Source organism: Aquila chrysaetos, chromosome 6, assembly GCF_900496995.4.
Source record: "Aquila chrysaetos chrysaetos chromosome 6, bAquChr1.4, whole genome shotgun sequence".
Classification (NCBI taxonomy): Eukaryota; Metazoa; Chordata; class Aves; order Accipitriformes; family Accipitridae; genus Aquila; species Aquila chrysaetos.
This window is the reverse complement of record NC_044009.1, coordinates 6,012,004-6,032,768: the sequence shown is the minus strand read 5'-3', so window position 1 is coordinate 6,032,768 and position 20,765 is coordinate 6,012,004. Positions and strand designations below refer to the sequence as shown.

The 20,765-nt window shown below is 43.6% G+C and overlaps 1 protein-coding gene across 14 annotated transcripts in view; it reads right to left on the bottom strand.

Moving 5' to 3' along the window:
• UBIAD1 (UbiA prenyltransferase domain containing 1) overlaps positions 1 to 20,765 on the bottom strand; it is a 105,223-nt gene that overhangs the window by 72,298 nt on the left and 12,160 nt on the right. The window contains exon 4 of one of the 14 annotated variants that reach the window (XM_041124611.1): positions 9,432 to 9,646. The exons of 10 other annotated variants lie outside the window; for them this stretch is intronic. In XM_041124611.1, coding sequence (XP_040980545.1) covers positions 9,572 to 9,646 — 75 coding nt within the window. In that variant the 3' untranslated portion in view covers positions 9,432 to 9,571. 3 more of the 14 variants (XM_041124614.1, XM_041124616.1, XM_041124612.1) reach the window with 3 other exon arrangements.

Sequence of the window (20,765 nt, the reverse complement as noted above, 5' to 3'; positions counted from 1 at the left end):
CCCTTTGACATACTTTAGGAATGTGGTGACTTATTTCTCCTCTCCCTCCATCTCATAAAGCAGCATGGCAGGCAAAAGATCTGAAATACATTGACAAACATAGCAATGCAGCTGAACCAGAAGAATCCGAATTAACTCGGTTCTTGCATGGCCGGTCCTGGCTTTCTTATTCTCTACATAAACATACTTCCCTCAGCTTGAAATTAGCATTCCTTTTAAATGTTTTCACACTCTAAAATTGTTCCTAAATGTGCATATTAGGTGGTGAAACAATTTACTAAGTTAATCTACGCAAGCTAACATTCATTTCAGCAAAATCCTATTATACTTAATATGCCTTCTCCTCACTTCTCAGGATCATAAAACTCAGAAGCACTAATGAAACCAGCATACTGACTCTTTACCCAGAACTAGAGACATCAGGGTGTCAAAGACAGGAAAAAAGCATACATTTTAGTTGAAGAAGCACATTTGTGCAAGAGACATTTGTGCAAGTTTAGCAAGACCTTTATGTCCATGCTCTTCTCAATGGCTCAAACAGCACTACAACATTTCCCTAGGAAAAGGTGGAAAGATACTGCTTCCATACAGCTTTCCACTCCAAACAATGTTTGGCAGGAGAAGTGTGAAAACAGTATTTGCTTGATCTGAAAAAGCAAGTTGAAAAAAATGGTGTTTTGGGAAAAGTTTGGTGTTTTGGGAAAAGTTTTGAATATAACTGCACCCAAAAAAAGCGGTCTGTCACGCTGGGCTTCACCTAAGGACCAGTCTGGAGACTCTAACAGACCTTGCTATCAGTTATGGAGTTTAACAGGGCAACACCTTGCATCTCCAGGACACTTCTGATGGTGACAGAGCAGGTCACCTTCAGTGTGCAAGGAAGATGACAGTGCTCCAACCTTTGCCACGGCTCCTGGAGGGTACAGTACTTGCTCTGACCACTGGAAGGAATTCAGTGCTGCTACAATTAAACCACCTGCAAAAGCAACACAGGCTGCACTAGCAAAGACTCTTTTGCAGGTGTCAGTAGTACCTGTATAGAAGAAAATCATGGGGTGGGGGGACAAAGACCTTCGCAAAGCCCTGTCCATTCAGGTTTTTTCACAGCCCTTGCTGGTATGACTATCTGGTAAAACATTACCATTAAATCTGGGGCAGAATACAAAGTGACTATCTGTCAAGGCCACAGGACTATGACAGGCAGGACTTTGAAAGCATTCAGCTGCAAAATGGGAAGGGGGGTGATTTTAAGCATTAGTTTAATCCATATCTGAGACAGAATTGGGTCAGACTCCTGGGAAGATGCACACAGAGCATCGGCCAGGGAGGAGGGAGCCAGTAGCCCTTGTCTTGCCCACTTACCAACATTCATACTTCCAACAGTGAAAGGGCTTTGCTCAAGCTATGTGATGTGTCAAGACCCACCAGGAAATGCCTGGCAGGTTTAAATATGTTCTTGCATTGTTCCTGGATTGTTAGTGTTAAACAAGGAGTAAAGAGATTCTGGCAATTTAGTTTGGGCAGAAAACGGAGAGGGCAGGTTTCAAAAGGGTTTGGACAGCTGAAAGGCACGTAGGTGTGCTTGGGACAATTTGGGGATGCTAGGGATTGGGTTGGGGTATGTTCCAGGCTGGGCATGCACATACTGGGGACTGCCGGTGGGCTGCTGCCTCTGTGGTGGCAATGAGACAGTCTGAATAGTGGGGGAGCACAGCTGGCAGCCTCCATCATCAAGGGAAGCACAGGATGCTCCCTGTGGGACATACAGCACTAGAACCATGTGTATCCTACTCAGATCACTGCTGCTGCTCCACAGGAGAGAAGTGTTTGGGGGAAAGCTTCAGTCCATGCCTTTACATTGCAGTAAGTAGGCAGAGCCCCAGCACCTCACAGAAGGGGAAGGGACAAACATGCCTGGCCCCACCCACCTTCCCCAAAACCACAGCTCAGAAATCCAATCTAGCTGGCAAGTCTCTCCCTTCCTCCTCTCCTCTTTCTGCCAGGGACGGTGTAACAGGGGCAGAGAATAAATCAGGTGCTATATCAGAGTATTCTATCCATGACTGTGTAAAGAGCAGCTTTTGTGACTTCCTGATGTGATTTACCATACAATGACAACCTTTAATGTCCACCGGTGTTATAATCTACTTTATCTTAATACAATCTTCCCCTGCTGAACCCTCCAGAGTCTTAACAGCTATTTTCAATGGAGTTTTTTTTATTATTATGACTTGATACTGTGATTACTGTCGCACTCCTGCTCTTTGTGGAAGGGGAAATTAATAAGTTTTCTCTTAAGCACTTTGCACCAGAGCTGAATACCAATCAGCCCCCAAGCTGAGTTCCTGTGCCTGCTAGATTCAATTATGAACCTTTGCTCTGACTTTCCAAGACACAGCAGTTTTCAGATCAACAGAATGTCAACACATAAGGCCCTGTTCCACTTCCCATAGGCTCTCATTGTGGGGAGGAAAGGTGACAGGGACTGAGTGGGAGAGTATGTGGCTTTTCCTCTACTCTTCTATGGCTGCCCCATTCATAGTTATCTCCACAGACATGTCCTTGTATCAGGGCATTCGGACTCATCATGTCTTGGAGAGTAGTGTTAAAGCACTGCCATTTATATGAATTATCCTGCTCCTCTGCCACCCTTGCTCAGTCTCCTTACCTCTCCTCAGAGCTCACTGCACCTTCCTTTCTCTTCAGGAAATCACTGCACTAGGCTATATGACATCTCACTGCTCAAATAGTGATGACATTGCACTCTCCCTGCAATGCCTAACACATTCCACTTGATGAGGGTCGGGCCACAATCCTTACACATTACCAAGCCCTGCCAGTTAAATTCTAACACAGATGGAAGAGGTTCTGTCTCTGCACACAGAAGGTGTTTCTGTTCAGGATGGAAACCACTTAGTTCAATGTCTTGTCCTTTCTTTCCCCTTCTGACCTCACCAGAAGAGGAGTCAGAACCTCCTGCTGTCCCTTAACTTCTTCCCTCTTCTGCTGAATAGGGTCTTCTGCTTTTCCTGGTCTCCACAAGCTAGCAGTGACCCACTCCAGAGCATTTGTATAAACAAGCCATGAAAGGAGGGCTTACGCACAAGATGCTACTTCTACCATGATAATGTCTATTTCTTCCACTACTAAGGGTGCATTTGGTCTGTCACTGAAGTATTTCACTGCTAAATATGACTGGCTGGCACAATTCCCCACCAATACACTGCAACGACTGAAAGATAGAGAGAATGACATTGTATCTGTGCCTTGGGTTAGGCTGTTCCCACTTTGCACTTTATCTTACTGCTAGCTACAATGCAAGAAGATTCCCTCCTGCTAGGTAGCATTTCACACCTTATTTGGATAATTGAGCACATAAGAATGAGGATATGAAGGGGAATACACTTGGGCTCTCTTAACATAGGCCTGAAAGGCAGGAGCTGGGTCAGTGGACCTGGCCTCCTACAACAGGGGATGCACATGGAACAGATGTTTAACCCAGAAGGCTCCATAGAATAGATACCCAGCCTGCCTAAACACAACCAGCCAAAGGCACTTCCCAACTCCCTGTAAAAAACACCTATGGTACAAAAGTCTAGATTCCACTAGCTGTAAAATACTACAGGAAGAGATCAGGGCACAATCTGGGCATTGCCTGTGCCTAGGCTCTTGGGAATGATACTATAGCATTTGTCTGTCCCTTTCCTTTTCTTTCACAACTATCAAGCCCTCATCACCTCCCAACTGGCTGACTGCTAAGGCAGCAGGATAAGCACTGGCTGCATGAGCAGCCAGGCTCAGAGCCCAAGCTGCAGAGCCAGTGCCAGTATTGATCAGGAAAACTGAAAAAAGTAAACAAACTCTCTGTAATTACTCAACTTGATGGATGCCAGTAGGTTTGTTTGCTTCCTGCAGAGATGCCAATAGCCTAATGGAGCAAACATTGCCATTATGTAATAAAACCATACAGGTAATTAAAAAACTCCTGGCGGGACTACAAACAAGAACATTACCTATTAACTGTTTCAGTGGAGCAAGAGGGAATGGATACTGAAGATTCTGCTTCATTTGAGGGGAGACAGATTTAATGGATACTTGAATAAGAGCTGTGCCAGTAAGGAATCACATACAGTTCAACATCAAACTCTTTTCTGCCCCCAAATATCCCCTTGGATATTACATCATTCTTAAATATCTCAAATGAAATCTTTAAGGCCCCTCTGCACTGTGTGTTTGGTCTATATCAACACCTCAGAGACTTTATCTAAAAATAGAGAAAAAATGGGGAGGAAAGAAGGCTTGTCCTATTTTGCAAATGAGAAGTGGAGACACAGGAGTTGCCCTCTGTCTCACCAGTCACTTCCTGAAGTGCACAGAAACCTGCTCTCCCTAATGCCTAATCCAATGCTCTGCCAGCTCAAGAGTGGAGTGGAGGCCACATCTGAGCACTATGACAGATAAACTCTTGGAGAGAAAGCAGACAACAGTAGTCAGTGGCAGGCTCTTAGATTTATCTGACTTGGATTTATGAGGGAGAGAAGGGGCAGTGATGGAATAAACAGTTTAAAACTGTGGGCTAAGCACAAGGTTCAGTGAGGATCTTGCACAGTCTCCTCTACTGCACACACTAGTAGCAAAGAGCCCACTCAAAAGCAAGGATAGAAAATAGAGGAAAAGATGGAAAGTGCATAAGGTGAGAGACAGACTGCTAGAGTTCCCTGTTGCAGTGGCCTGTGGGTGGTTTCAGATTCCCTTTTTTATGGTTAGAGCCAGCAGCCAAAGAGGCAGCTGAAGAATTAAACAAGCTTTCTGGCAAGCTGACAGTTCATTGGGTATGTAAGCCCAGCAGCACACAGTGCAGGCTGGTACAGAAGAGGGCACACAGCAAAGGCTCTGCAGAGAAGTACTCTTCCTGGGGTGCCCCAGCAGCACAACATGCTGGCTCTGAATGGCTCAGCAAGGACAAGGCAGGCTGCCTGGGTCACAATTCTTAGGATATTCATAACTGGAGCAATATCCTTTCTTTCTACAAGGCTTTTCTCCAAAAGCACAGACTCTCCAGGTGCCTTGCAGAGTACATCAGACACCTTTTTGCTCATTACTGATATGCAACCTCCACCTCAGTAAGCCTCTGATACGGGTCCACTGACAGGACCACTGGCAGGAAGCAGGGAGAAACATATCCTATTTAAATGCATTAAGCACCTCGCCACACCAGTGGCTGGCAGCATAATAGCTTCATACAACTCTCATTGAAGCCAGAAAAATCTAAGTACAGGCTTCAATGAGACTTGGGTTTGGCTGGAAAAATCACAGATTTCTGACAACTCTTTGCTAAATATTGTAAATAACTCAGATTTCCTTCCTCTAGTGTACCTGAAAAATATCATCTTCCTATCAAGGATCATGAGCAAGCAACTGTGACCTTCATGTGCATCAATATTAAAGGGCAACTGCTCCAGCCAGCAGCTTAACAGGAGATCTTGGAAGAAAGGTCGAACACCTATGCCATGTGCAGCACAGATTAGACAAGATTTAAGTTAGAAAGCAGCATTCAATGGCTAAGGGGGCATAGCTACATCCTGCTATTCCTGACTGTCAATAATCAGTTGGGAAGCCTTGGCTGACCTTTCCCTGCCTCAGTTTCCCCTCAATCACAGAGCAATTAATTTGTTAATGCTTCTGCAGCATTAAGGCTTAACTAACAGTGCTATGGGCATGTGAGCTATTTCTTTGCCAGACACAGACCCTGATGCAAAGTACTGACATGAGCATAGATCACAACAAAATGTGATACTAGGTAAGTAATGAGAAGAGGCAGAGATACACAGATTAAAGCTGTGTCAATTGGGTGACTCACTAGAATCATAATAGTCACTAGGGCTTAAGCACAGTTTATTTATAGCTGCTGTAAGCACAGAGTCGCTAGATCTCAGAATGACAGCTGGGAGAGGAAATGTGGATTTTTTTATTATTTTACCTCCGGGGAATGTTTCTTGCCTACAGGAAGAGATAATTAAATCAACAATTAAAGCCATAAAGATTCCTGAATCACAGACAATGGTGCATTGTATCTGACCTCTTCTGCCTTGCTTACAGAGCGCAGAAGTGATCTTGCTGATCTAAGAAACTTAACTGTCTGGTGCATAAAAGTCACAGCCAGACAAACCTGGGTAGTGGGAAGAAATTGGAAAAGCAGCCAGGCTGTCCTGGAGAGATATGGGGCGTGCAGGTGCTATACCACCTTTGAATCAGCTCAACTGGGGCACCAATCATCTTTGGAGGCTTTGACACTACAAAAAATTGTAATGATTTTTTCAAATTGTACATCGACAGGAATAGCATGAAACTACCCTGATGTAAGCAATCCCTTCCAATATTGCTCCTTCAAGCTTAGGAGACAGGCAGACCTGCAATAGGCAGTACCAGTTAGCCTGGGAGCTAGAAAACACAGCACTACAGGGCCTATCCAGCCAGCAGCCTCAAATGAAATAATACCATTCATATTCTTTACCACCAAGAGCTCTCTCTCATCTACCACTACAGAAAACCAGCAGACTCCTTTACTTCCACACAACAGGTAATAAATATTTCTTATTGTTTATAAAGGCATCATTAAAGAAAACTTTAAGCACAGGAAAGAAAAAGTAAGGCAGAATTTCTCTTAAGAGCCTTTTTGGTGGCAAAGCAGCCTTATCAGTGGATAGGAAAATTCCCAAGGCAGCTTGTATTCTAAAACATATGGGAAATAACATCTCTCAATGACTTTTCTCCAACACAAAAGGGTTTGTAACAACAGTGCTGACAGGATCTGAAGCTGGAACTCCAGATTTTCAGCTTTGACAGTGGAATTATTGCACATTATTCTTTCTAAGTAAATTAAACCCATTAATCATCATAATTAGTAATGCTCTGTGTCAGTGATATGGTAACACAGCTAGTCATTATACTGTGCTATTAAGAAACTAAAGAATGATACTACAGCCACTACATGCTGCTGCTGTCACTGGCTGGCTGCGGAGGAGTATGTTAATGCCCAAGGCTTAAGAAGGACTCCAACTTCAAAGAGATATGAGGGCAGCAAGAGATACCATCTCTCCTGTGCTGGATTTAAAGCCCCAGGGATGCTGAGAGATAGCAAAAGAGAACTAATTCATCCTTAGTATGATTCTGCTTGAGCCAGTTAAAGCATGGCAGAAAAGATTTTGGCCCACAGGGTTTCCCTCTTGATTTATACCTAGAAAAGCCAATATCATTTAAGTGTGAAGACAACTCCAGTCATGTATCCCCATGGATGGGCTGGGTTGCATGTGTAGTCCATCAGGATGCTGAGTTTTGGCACAACTGCCCTGGTGCTGGTCTCATCAACGTTTCATCACTGTCTATATTGGAACTGCATTAATAATGTGGTTACCAAACATTAAAGATCTATCCATTAATAAATGACTGGCAGATTTTGATAAACATTTATTGTGATGCAAGTGCCTTACACCAACCCCTAACATGTAATACTCAGACACTAGACATGTGTTGAACCTTTACAACCTATTTATGAAGTACCTTAATCTGGTTGTAGTCCACTTTTATTTGTTTGAAGTTAGTTATATGCGTAGGCCACAAGTGGCAGAGCGTATCCCATGTGCTAGGTGCAATATAACCACAGAAAAAAAGACTCCTGATGATCCCTGCCCCAAAGAGCTTACTAGCCAGGTAAATCACAACAAATAACTTTCTCAACAAGTTTTGCTTCCTTCTTTTGCAAAATGTCTCTGGAAAGAGGGAATTTTTTTTTTACCTAAAAGATATGTTACTTGAAATCAGTTACCAAAATATTTCACTAATTTCATTTTCTATACCACTCACTAGTCAGGCTAGGTTGCTTAGTTACAATTGTAATTTGGAATTATTTTTGCTCCACGACTTGACAAACGATGAGTTCCTTGATTGATTCTGATGTTGATGCTGACAGAAATGGAATTTAAAATTTCCTTCCCTCCGGCCTAGTATGATTGGATAGTATGAGTGTTACAGAAAGTGAACACAAGGGAATCAGTCTGGACGCCTCAGTCATACAGAAAGTATGTTCCTCCCAGTGATATCAGTGAGACAACTTGCCTCGAGTGTGAGAAAGGCTGAAACAAACTCATGCAAACAGATGACTATTTGTCCTTTTATTCTGTGATGTGTATGTGCCTGTAGAGACAACGTGCCCACATACACCTGTGCTTGGTAAGATGCCATCATCCTGTAGTAATTGTCCTTATCAGTCATATTTCTGCAACATGCTCTTAGGACAGGTGCCCAAACTATCCACAAATATGGGATGCAGCAGATCCTCAAAGAACAATGTGTCTCGCCAAATTGCAGCTTAAATCTGCACCCCAAAGCAACAGCTTTTAACTTCATGCTTCCTTATCCCCCATTCTCTAGTACCCACCTTCCATTAACTTCCCCCAGGTTAGTTTAGTTTGCCACTCCTCCCACATCAGCTGCTTCTAAACCAGCCAGTTTAGTCAATAAGACAGCATTTGGCTCTTGTAAGTCAAGTATTTCTTATGTTGTGAGCTCCATCTAGTGATGTAACTGAAGCCTTATCTCCAGCCAATCTTGACACTGCATGCAAGGTGTTTTGCGCCAGACACAAGGGGTCTGGGATTGAACAGCACTGGGATAAAAAGCCTTTCTGCCTGTTGGAATTTCTCTGAAGACGTCAGTAACTACAGCCAATCAACGTCTAAGAGTCGCTGTGTGGCATAGGCAGTGAAATCAGCTGGGGAGCTAGGTAGAAAGCTAGAGGAAAACAGGGTGAAACATAGCCCAGTAGCTTCAGAGAACTGCCTTTATATTCATCACAGACAGGTCCTGGCAATTCTCTGCAATAAGACAGATCTCCCACCCCAGTTTCCTACTGCAGCTGTCAGTAGCTAAGCATTTTTTAGCAGTGCCTTTTCAGTAGTCACACACTGAATGGGCTGGATTCCTGGTGTTGCAGAATGGTGCTTGCGTATTTGGTTGAACCATACTGACTGCGCAGCCTGAGGGAAACAGTGTTACTTCTAACCATCTTCTGTAGCAGCAGAGCACTTGGGCTTCCTATGCTGCCAGCACAAAGCTTTCCATCAGCACTTGTTAAAATTGAGCAAAAGAGGCCAATAAAAAGATGTCAGGGAAGAATAAAGCAGTTTTTTCCCCGCATATCTGGCTGCCTTCATAACTGCATGTAACACTGATGTGCAAAGCACAGCATCATGGGTGAGAGGACAATTCCAGTGAAACTAGGATTTGGTGGGAGCTCTCAAACTGTTGTGGGTGCCATCCCATTTCTCTGCAGGGTCAATGCAGCATGTAGCTGCATGCCTGCACAGAAGCAGAGAAAGCCACAAGCAGAGAAAGCCAGAAGCAGAGAAAGCCAGTTTTCGCAATCAAAGACAAGTTTCTTCAGCTGTGAGTTTTCTCTTCCCAGAGGTTCTATCAAGTGTACTGCAAAGTATCTTCATTCTTCTAACCAGATGTGCCCAAAAAGTTTCACAGTAGAAGGATGCTAAGTGCTTTCTTAGCCTCCAGAGCTCTCTCAGTGCAGTCTGCTTATAGCACTCTGTAGAGCAACTGGAGAACCTGAGGCTCCAAGCAGAGAGGAAAACATTGCCTGCAAAAGAAATGCGCACAGGATTTTACTACCTGGGCTTTCAAATACCCATACCAACTACTAAACTTGACTGTATTTTAGAGACAGTGAAGATGGATGGGTCTTGAGGTACTATTTATGGAGGGAACAGACATAAAAATGGTATGGAGGCTAGGGAAGGGAATGAGGATCCTTTATATGGATCCTCAGATCTTTCCAATTCCAGGCACAGCATCTCTGGACACAAGGCCAAGGAAGTCCCCAGCATATTTCTCTCTCATTGCCTGCTCTGAAAGCATTTGCTGCTGTATCATATTTAATTCTGATTTTTGACCTCTTGCCCCCACACACTACTAACAAGCTGGCGTTGAGGCTGACACACTTTTGGAATCACAGGCAAAGCTCTGAAGATCAAGGAGGATTAGATTCCCAGCAGGGGATGAAATACAGCTACTTGGAATAAGACAGAACTTTCTTGTAAGCCTGCAAATCTCCAAATTGCCTCCTTTCCTCAATGGCCCTTCTCCACTAAACCCTCAGCCTGCAGTTCCCATTGAGTTATCCTGTAATGCTTGTTGCCTCTCCCCTCTTTTTGAACCTTCTGGGTGGATTTTTGGGGGAGAGTGGGCTTTTCCTCCTGTCTAATCCCCTGTTAGTGCCACAGAGTGTAAGTCATGCAACATAAAATGGGCTGTGCCATGTCTCAGTGTTCCTGGGCACAGTGTGGCTGCCTAAGGCTGTTGGCCAGGTCCCAGTCCATCAGAAGGACTCAGTTCTGAGGACAGACTTCAGTGAGATCTGGCTCACACCCCTTTACAACGACAACTGTAATATAAGAATGCAGATACAAAGAGAAATGCACATTATGCATCCTCCAGCTGCTCTCCCTAGGTCTCTCCCTTTTTGGCAGACTGGCAAATTTGGTTTCCTGGAGACATTTTACTGGGCCATCAGCAGGGAATAAGGGCCACAAATCAGATTATTTACTGCAAGCCGAAATTGCAGAGATTCCACAATAAATTGGAGTGCAATCTCGTTTACCTGCTTTATCCCATTCCTGCTTTGGAGTAACAATTTCACAGTCAAATCTGTTGTTTAATATTTAAAATGTTCTCCCTCCCCATTCCCTCTATCGAGGCAGACCACAATACCCTGAGACAAAGTGTTCAATAGATTCTCAGACTGCAGAAAAATAATATAAACCCAAACCAGATAGTTCCTTAATTTCAAAATATAGTAATTTACCAAGATATTCTCAGGCAAAAGAAATATATCTATATCTCTGTATATATCTATCTACAGTGTTTAGGATTTCATCCCTCATTTCTGTAAAATTCATGAAAGATTTATGAGTTATTCAGCTACTCTGAGTTCCTGGGATATTGCTAATAAACCTTCCCCTTTTTCCTATTGTTACATCTCATCAGCCCCTCAGCCATTTCAGGCTTTTGAAGCATACAGAGATTCTTTTTTGTTGAAGTATTTTAATATCTGCTTCCCTAAGATGAACATCAAGTTTTGCTACTCCGTCAAATCCATCATTTTGCACTCTCCCATCATAACTTAGAAGCCAGGCAGACGACACATTAATCCCTTGTTAAGACAGGAGTGGAGTTAGATGAGAGGAACCTCTGAAACCAGATAATGAATCTCTACAAGTACTCCAGCCCTTAAAGAATTAAGCAAAGTTAGCTTTTCCCGAAAGTAAATTCAGGACTATTATCACTGCAAATGACATACTGATACACTGCCAGCATTCAGCTCTGCCAAATAAGAGTCTTCAAAGGCCTCTGAGGACCCATCCAAGTATAAGTCTTGTGCAGAAAAAAATTGCTGAGATTTTTATTTTGTTGACTACTCCCCAAGACACGATTCTCCTCCCAGACCTATTTCTATGCCCTCCTTTCCCCCTGCCACCACTCATTCTCAATTCCTAAGCAATTCATACCATTAATTTCAAGGAAATCACTCAGTGACTGTGGATAAGCCACAAACTGCATCTGTGGCAGACCACAGGTTCCCCTCTTCTGCAGACTCTCAGAGCTGAGACCTAGTGCTTGGTCTAAAGTCCTACTCACTTCCCAAAGGTGAGCTGGCATAAGAAGGATGTAGCTGCCTGCATTCAGCCACAAGACATGCTCATGATCAATCCACAATGTTTAAGATATTTTCAAAAGAAACCAAACAACAAATCAGAGAAACTCTTGTCATGGTTTCCCCAAGAAAGAAAACAAAGTTAAGCCCATCAAATACACTATGTATGTTACCCAGGACCTAGATTTTCCAGTTTAAGCTTCCAGCTCTGCATGCCATATCTTCCAGGTCCCCTCCAAGCTATGGTCTGAAGAAACTGATGCCTAAGAGCTGTCCAAGGTCCAGCAACGCAGCCTCTCAGTCTTAATAATAGAGACACAGAGACATTCTTCTTGTCAGAACTAATATAGAGATATATGCAGCTTCTCCAAGAGGCTTCAGCTTGAGCAGATTCTCCAGAGCGCACAGTGGATGAGCCCTTTAGATTTTAATCCTTTTGCTTTTTAATATTTTTTTCTTCACAGTCTTATCATGCACTGCAGAGTTTCTAGTGATTAAGCCCAAAACAGAAGGAGGTAAAATTCCTCTGTAGACAAGAGCAGAACAAAAGAAAGGAAGTCCTGATTCAGCCTCTTGTCAGCAAGCCCTTCCCCAGAACCAGGCCTGGGGAGATCACCTAGAAAAACATCTAAATTTCCATCTTAATTACTGACAAAGCTTTTATCACAACAGTATCTATGTACCTCAGAGTCTTAACAGATGTGTCTTAACAATGCTCTGGCAAGATGAAAATGATTATCCCTATTTTACAGATGAGGCACTGAGACCAGGAAAGGGAAGCATCCGATCCACTATCAGACACAAAACCTGTTACTGAGCAAAGAATTTAACATGAGCCTGCAAGCTGCAGACTAATGCCTTAACCACTAGCTGCTTCTATAATTTGCCTCCCAAACATAAAACTCAGTATGAAGCAAGCGTTCTTCTCCCTCAGAAACACTTTGCCCCTCTTCCCAGGACAGATCACTGCAGTGGGCATAGACTTGCACCAAATTTTACTGTTTGAGGCTCTCAGTGCTGAGAATCCTCTCTCACAGTGTATCAGTGTAGCTTTTACTGGTGGTAGCAACATTCAGAGCATCAGCCAAGCAGACCATGCACCATTATGGACTGACACCACAGCCTCACAATTCCTGTCTTCTCTGTACCCAAGTGATCCAGTTTGGGGCCATCCAAATGTGTATTTATGCACTGTGAGACGGCACATCTGTATGTCAGAGCATGTAGGCACTGCACAATCTGTTCATTGATCTTCCTGTCTGATGTTCGTGTGACACAGGCATAGCAGGAGTTCATGAAAGCAGAGGGACTCCAAGCAGAACATAGCCTGGGGATTAAGGAGCCAGCTTTCCACAAACTTGTCAGAAATCATGAGAATTAAGAACGCTTGGGATTTGACTTTCTTTTTACTCAGAGAGCATTCTGTTCTTAATTACAGTTGGCAGCCACAGTGGCCACCTCATTTGGCTTTGTCAGGGTTGAATTCAATTACATTCAGAAGAGGAAACAACATGCCTCCCTTAAGTCCAAATCACCCTGGACACATGTCCAAAGCAACTCTGAACAGTTGCTTCCTTTGTGAGGAGTTCAAAGGAACAGGAACAGTGTAGTGGCAAACTCCTTTGGGCTTAGAGATTTCTCAGTGCATTTTGGCAAAGGATAATCCTTTATTGCTCTCCTTACCTCTAAGCCTGTCTTCCCTCCTCCATGAAATGAACAACAAACAAAAAAAGTAAAGGACTAGCAAATAGTTTCACTTCCTGGTTCTTACATCTTCAACACCACCAATCCAATGTGTGGCCCTGAGCAGGCTGCTTCAGCACACTGCTCCTAAATTTCTCCACTGGCTAAGTGGAGATGTGCAGTAAAGCTGAGAGGCTGCAGGCAAGACATTATCCTCCAGTGGAGAGAATCAGAGCTAGCCAACCCATGTATTACACGTGCATTTATACTGGCACTTAAGAGAGATTCTCTTGGATGTCTTAAGAGCCGGAAGAACTGAATTTTACATCTCTTGCCAGACGTAACACAGTCACACCCTAGAAATACTGTTTTTAGAGTGTTATCGATTCCTCCCACTTAGGCAGCATACGGAGAGAGAAATACACCTACACATGAAACAGAGGTCAAAGTTGGGAGCTCTCAGCTGCTTTTCTTCATGGCACGGTGGTACTTCCTTTCCAGCATTTAAACATAGTCATAGCATAGGTTGTCTCTGCCTAAGTCTAGGATTTTACTGAGCACCTGCGAAAAAATTCCATTAAATCTGAATCTTGACAAAGATCACCCCATTGTACCTCAAAAAGGTATGTCCTACATTGTTTTATTCAGGATGTTATTTTCTTCTTTCATAGCAGATTATGCACAGTAAAGCTTTGGAAAGCCTGTCTCTGCTCATTGCCCACCAGCATATTGGATACCTCTGGCATGTGGTCTCTGAAACAACCACTATCAGACAAGTCTCATAGTGCATCCAACCCAGCTGTAATTTCAAAGCCTGCAAATAGAGAAGACAACCTGGGAATCTTTGCTAGAACAGTCTGGAAACTGTGAAAAATCTGGGTCCCTTTCTTGCTAAGCAGACTGTAGCAGAAAGATGCTCCTTACATCTCTTGCTAGCAATAGGATCTGGCTAATACAAAGAAAGGCACTGAAAATTTAAGGACCCTTGTAGAAACACAAGGATAACACAACCTAGAGGACATAACCAGGACTTGCCCTGTAGGAATTCTCCTAAAAATATTTAGATTTGCAAACTGGGACCTCTAGGCTACAGAGGCAGCTACATACATAGAGGCTATCCAGGCAGCTTAAGAACCAGCAGAGTTCAGCCCTGGGGGCATTTGAGGTCTGGTCTATTCCTCTGACTCTCATCCCTGTAGTTGTCTGCCTGTCAGAAGGGGGAACTTTTAATCATTCTCTTCCAAAACTTTCCAACACAACTAAAACCTTGACACACTGAGATGGAAAGAAAAGAACCTGCAACAAATCTTTAGAGAGAAAACACAAAACAAATTTAGTGTCACTATATAGCATCTCCCTTTATTCCCCTTTCAACAGCCCTGGGAGCTGCTGGGATTTTAAGCACTCAGCATACTTAAACGTAGATTGGAGGATGGGAAGGCATATAAAGCACAACAGCAAGGAGAGGGAGGCTGACAAGAAAAGCAAGAGGGCTGCAGGTGTTCTGAGTACACAAGGTTTATGGATGACTTATTCTGTAATACACCATCAATTATACCGATGCTGTCTCAGCTGGATTAATTCCTGGTGGACAGGAGGCAGCTGGGGAGATGGATTCGCTTTTCTGTCAGTCATGATCAAGACCTGCATTCCCCACTCATTCAAGCAGGTACCTGAGCGCTCTGTTCTGCAGAGCAGTTGCTGACAGCTTCACAAATTTCTGCAGCAGTCCGACGGCCATCTGCTGCTTTCCTACCTGACTTTTTTGGCAGGTCAGTGCATTGAAGCTAGCACCACTGGTTCACCCTCAGTGCCATAATACTACTGCTGGTCTGGCACAAACTTCATGCTCAGCAAGTGTAATTGCAGACCACTCAGAGGAAGATGGGGGCTCAAGTCTTTCAAATGTTTTAAACAGCTACTTAGGATCCACTGCACTGGGAGATGAGCAGCCTCCCTGCTGTCTACAAAGTGCTTTAAGACCCCTGGAGGGAAGGTGTGCTGGTTTTGGCTGGGATAGAGTTAATTTTCTTCATAGTAGCTAGTATGGGGCTATGTTTTGGATTTGTGCTGAAAAGTGTTGATAACGCCAAGATGTATTCATTACTGCTGAGCAGTGCTTACACAGAGCCAAGGCCTTTTCTGCTCCTCACCCCACCCCACCAGCGAGTAGGCTGGGGGTGCACAAGAAGTTGGGAGGGGACACAGCCGGGACAGCTGACCCAAACTGGCCAAAGGGATATTCCAGACCATATGACATCACGCTCAGCATATAAAGCTGGGGGAAGAAGAAGGAAGGGGGGGGTGTTTGGAGTTATGGCATTTGTCTTCCCAAGTAACCATTACACGTGATGGAGCCCTGCTTTCCTGGAGATGGCTGAACACCTGCCTGCTGATGGGATGTGATGAATGAATTCCTTGTTTTGCTTTGCTTGCATGCGCAGCTTTTGCTTTACCTATTAAACTGTCTTTATCTCAGCCCACAAGCCTGCTCACTTTTACCGTTCTGATTCTCTCCCCCATCCCACTGTGAGGGAGGTGAGTGAGCGGCTGCGTGGTGCTTAGTTGCTGGCCAGGGTTAAACCACGACAGAAGGATGCCCACGGGGCATGGTGTTTATCACAAGCACAGCACCACACACAATATGAATCATCACACATCAATGTCACAATCCCTCCAGTAAGTTCCTAAGCATGCAGTACACGAAGCAAAAAACGATGCCTGTTTGTTTTCTCTTCAGCCCTCCTAGCTGGTCCGTGTCATCACTTGTTTGCTGTTTGTGAAGGGAGTTTTTGTGCTTGTGGATTTCTGTTCCTGACTCTGGATCTACAATAATCCCATAATTGTGATGCCAAGCAGCGCCTGAAGACAATTTTATCACAGTCTGTATAATGTGTAAATACCATTAAGTTAGACGGATTTTCTCATTAATTCTCCATCCCAGTGACAAGCCAGGAATTAACACAATTGATTTTCCAGTCCCTACTCATTATCAATCATCCAAGAACTTAGTCACATCTCATCTGTTCCACCTGGGTTCCAGCATTTATTTGTAGACTTCAACATATATTAAACTAATAAAAAACAATGGCCATAGTGACCTCTGTGCTCAAAACCCAGACAAGAACAAACTATGTATGTTCTTAACTCCTCTGGTGGGAAACTTCCCACTATGTACCACTGTCTCACAGAGAACAAGCTGTGGGCAGGTTAAGGAACAGCCCATTACCACCTGTTGCACTAATATTTTCCATCCAGCAAACAAAATAAATGCACACCTCTGTGTCGCTCTCTAAAACTTAAAGAAAAAAATTCATCGGGTGTTTGTTTCTTGGAGGTGCTCCATTTGAAATTAACAGAAGCTGTATAGTGTTTGCAAGGGACCTCCACCATTCAACCCAAATTCTCCCCATTACTCCCCCTGAAATGCTTCTGACTTTGCTGCTTGTCTCCACTGACAGCAGTGGGAGCGCTGCCCTTCAGTCCCTCAGCAAGGGGAAAGACATGCAGTATCTGACTCAACAGGTTAAGAGAAGAAAGTGAAAACCTGGGAAAAAAATGTGTAAGACCAAAATGAAAAGCAGTAAATATAGCATAAAACTCTCTTCAGCTCTAGAACAGGTTCTGTAAGGCTGCAAATGGAGAGGAATCGCAAGCAGTGGTGCTGAAGGGAATAATCTCAGTGTCTCACAGTTCTGTTCCTGTGGTTCCCACCACGTCTGTCCCACTGTCAGACCAAACAAGTAGAAGGAAACATTCCCATGGCACACTGGAATTTTGCACTCTTGAGCTTTCCTGATCTCCTTCATTATCATCTCTTTGACCAGGAGTGGATGTCTGGCTCATACAGAATTTTCTGCAGAAATCTACAGATAAGGTACTTAAATTGCTGTCTGGCAAATGCAAGCCCTCTGTTATGACACAGATATGCTTTCAGTCCACACAATCCTCACTGGGCCTCTGTATAAAATGGGGACTCTTTTGGATCACATCTTACACTCTCATTCCCTTGCCTGCACCCTCAATCTCTCAAGTATTCTCTTGCTTGTTCCATGTCATACTGCTCCACCGGATTATACACTGTGTAAATCTACCCATTCATCTCTCTGTAGCTCAGCCAAGAAACAGGAAACCCGGTGCCATGCACTTTTTCTGTAAACAGAAGCAAGTAGATTGCTGTAGACAATAAACAGTTCTGAATCCCCCTTTACTGAGGGCATCTGTTCTTCACATGCAGTCAAAAGGGGATTCATAGACCAAAATCGTCTCTCTCATCCATTGCAGAAAGAGATGTTCACTCTGGCTATTACAGGTTGGTAATGATGAGTGCCGAATGCTTTTGTTGTGCTAAACTGTGAAGGCAAACCTCTTCTTGACCCAATAATCATTTTAAACCTTGTGAGGCAAGTGCTTAATCAGATGTTTGCTAATATCAATATAATGAAGCAGTTACTTTTTATCTGCATCTGCAACACCGTCTTCAGTTTTGTTCTTGTAGATAGTTCTCAGTCCTGTCATGCAGTGGTGAGTTCCATAAATCAATCACACATGAAATAGTGGGGAGGAAAGAGGAAAGCCGCCTCCTAGGCATTTGAAATGCACAATTAGTCCCACAAGCTCTCTGCCTCACCCAGGAGGGCCTGTAAATAAGTGTAGTCTTTTAAAGCCATCAGCTCTCTTTGGCTCATCTGGATCCAAAAAGCACTCAAGACAGGCTCAGAGATGGAATTATCACTAGATAATAATAATCTTTATGGCAGCTATTTAAGGCTAATTCTAATCTTTTTATTAGATGACTTTAGAAACTTCCAGTGCAGGGATATGGTACAGGTTTGGAATACTAAGCAATAAGAGGTTACGAGGGATATTTCAATCTGGTGTCTGTTTCTCCAGATAATTGGATTCCTAATCCCTGAAAGGTTATGATCTCAGTTTACTCTGCTGGGACAGAAGGTGCCCAATTAGTCTTTTGCCACATGATCCAGTGCAGGCTTCGGCATTGCCTGCAAGAGACAGGTAACAATTTGCAAATCATTGCAGCAGGGAAAAAACAAAGCTGTTGTAGATACAGGGAAGTCAGGCTCTGATAGATCAGCTTCTGTCTTGTGTTTCTCACTGGAACAGAGAGTGGGATACGCCTTTCTCCCAGCTGCTGTAAAACAACAGCTCACAACATCCACAAACACAAAGGATGATAAAGTCCATTCTGTAAAGGGTGCCGACTTGCTAGCTTGTATGCAAGAGACTGCTCCTGTCTAAACAGAGCCAGATAAATACTTCTCCAGCCCAGATCTAGCAGCCCACGCTGAAGTGCTCAGAAGATAAGTTGTCTAGGTAGTATTGCTGCTGTGTTGTCAGCTTTTTTCAAGGTTATGGCACTGAAAGGCAATAGCATTAGCAAAAAAGCATAGGGGATGGGGAGGTGTTCTATTCTTTATAGAGAACCCGTATTAAATCACAAAATAATCCCTCAAGGACTGTGAAGTGTTTGGCTACAGCACAGAGGAGCTTGTAAATACAGTGGAACCAAGCTAGCTCTTGTAAAACATCTTCACAAATGCAGAACAAAACACAGAGAACAAGTCAAACACACTATCCCCATCTCAGCAGGAAACAGAAAACATTGATGGGCTTAAATCTAGTCCTAAATAAAAAAAAAATTAGGACCCCAAATCAGCAATGGTGTGTAAGGATCACTTCACAGAAGCTAATGAAGTTCACAGTCCAGATTGTATCTGGTGTCTTCTTGGTAGTATTAGTGCTATCAACAACCACTGAATGTTTCATACAAGGACTCTACCAACGAATAAGGAGAAGGAATGTGTCTCTGGAAAAGAAAGCATCCTCAAGGAACTGCTCATTTCTGAATGAGACACCAGACAAAGACTGGTGTTAAAAAAGGAATAAAGATCATGGACAATCCGACAAAATTATGTCACCTTCCAGGTACCCAAAGTGGTTGCAGCAGCACAGGGATCACTGCCAAAAGAAAATTGAGCCCTCGTGGTTCCTGGAGATAAATCAAACTGACTGGTTTGTTAATATGGGTAAGGCTTACTGTACACAGATGATTTTGCAAGTTGTTAACTACACCCTTTGAGCAGCCAAAGATCGTGTCTGAATCCTCTCACACACCAGTGCTGTCTCATGGATGACACGTTGCTGGGTTTTTTTCCAATTCACTGCAGACCACAAAGGTGTGTACTACATTAGTTAAGAAGAATTTCTAGTAAGCATGCTGACAGCCTGCATGAGAAAAATATGGAGACTTTTTAAGGTTACACTGAAAATAAAACAAACAAAAAAATCTGTCAGAAACCAAGACTTTCTCCTTTATCAATGGCTGAGCTCATTTCCACCTGCAGCCTGGTAAATACATCCATTCACATGTAACTACTTTTATGGCAGATTTCAGACTGGAACAGATTTTTATAGCCCAACCTTGAACTCTAGCAAGCACAGAATCCCAATTGGTGAGGCAGTAAGATAAGCTGCAGCATCAGCCGCAGAGCCCTGCTCCAGGACAAAGCACAGGGACTAACATTAGGTGATACAGTGAGCTAACAGGTCATCAGGGACAGGGGCAGAACACAGCAGATTGCTGCTAGCCAGCTCCCCCATGATCAGGACTCCTGACACATCCCAGCAAGTCCTAGACAGCTCTTCCAGGTCTAGGACTATACAAAGCTCTGCCAGATCCTCTCAGCCCTATTCTATCTCCAGTCTTGGTTCTCCATATACAGCTCTTCCAGCTCACTTCAGTCCTGCCTTGCAACCATATATACATGCTATTCTGTCCATCCAGGATGTCTACAGTGAGCACTGATTGAAATTATATTCATGGGCTAGGCAAAAAGCCAGGGAACTCTCTTTACTGTCACTCACTTGGCAGGGATTGGAACAATTTATAGCAAACTGAAGTGTAAGGACTTGAAAATGAAACTATTTCATTTCCATCTCTGATTCAGCTGCCACCTGTAAAACTGCAGACAGGAATATAAGACCATTAGAGCTCCACCAGGCACTGCCTGCATCTTTATGCCTTTACTTCTGTGCCCACCCACATCAGCTTTGTTATTGTAAATGCCTCCTCCTCTAGCTGGTCCCTGAACTGCTCAGGGACCCCAGACTGATTTGTTACCACAAGGACATGGAATAATGCAGCTGTCTGAATGTTTTACAGACAGATATCATGTGCAGAGTTCAAAGCTCCCAGCATTCAAATGTCCTTTCCTGTCCAAGTGGGCTGTCACCCCAGTAAATGGGAAGCATTGCCTGCTGGAACACCATACTCTTCGGACTGCTGTTTCACATCAAGGACAAAAAAATGGGGCACAAACTGTGTTTGGCCACTGACATTTTA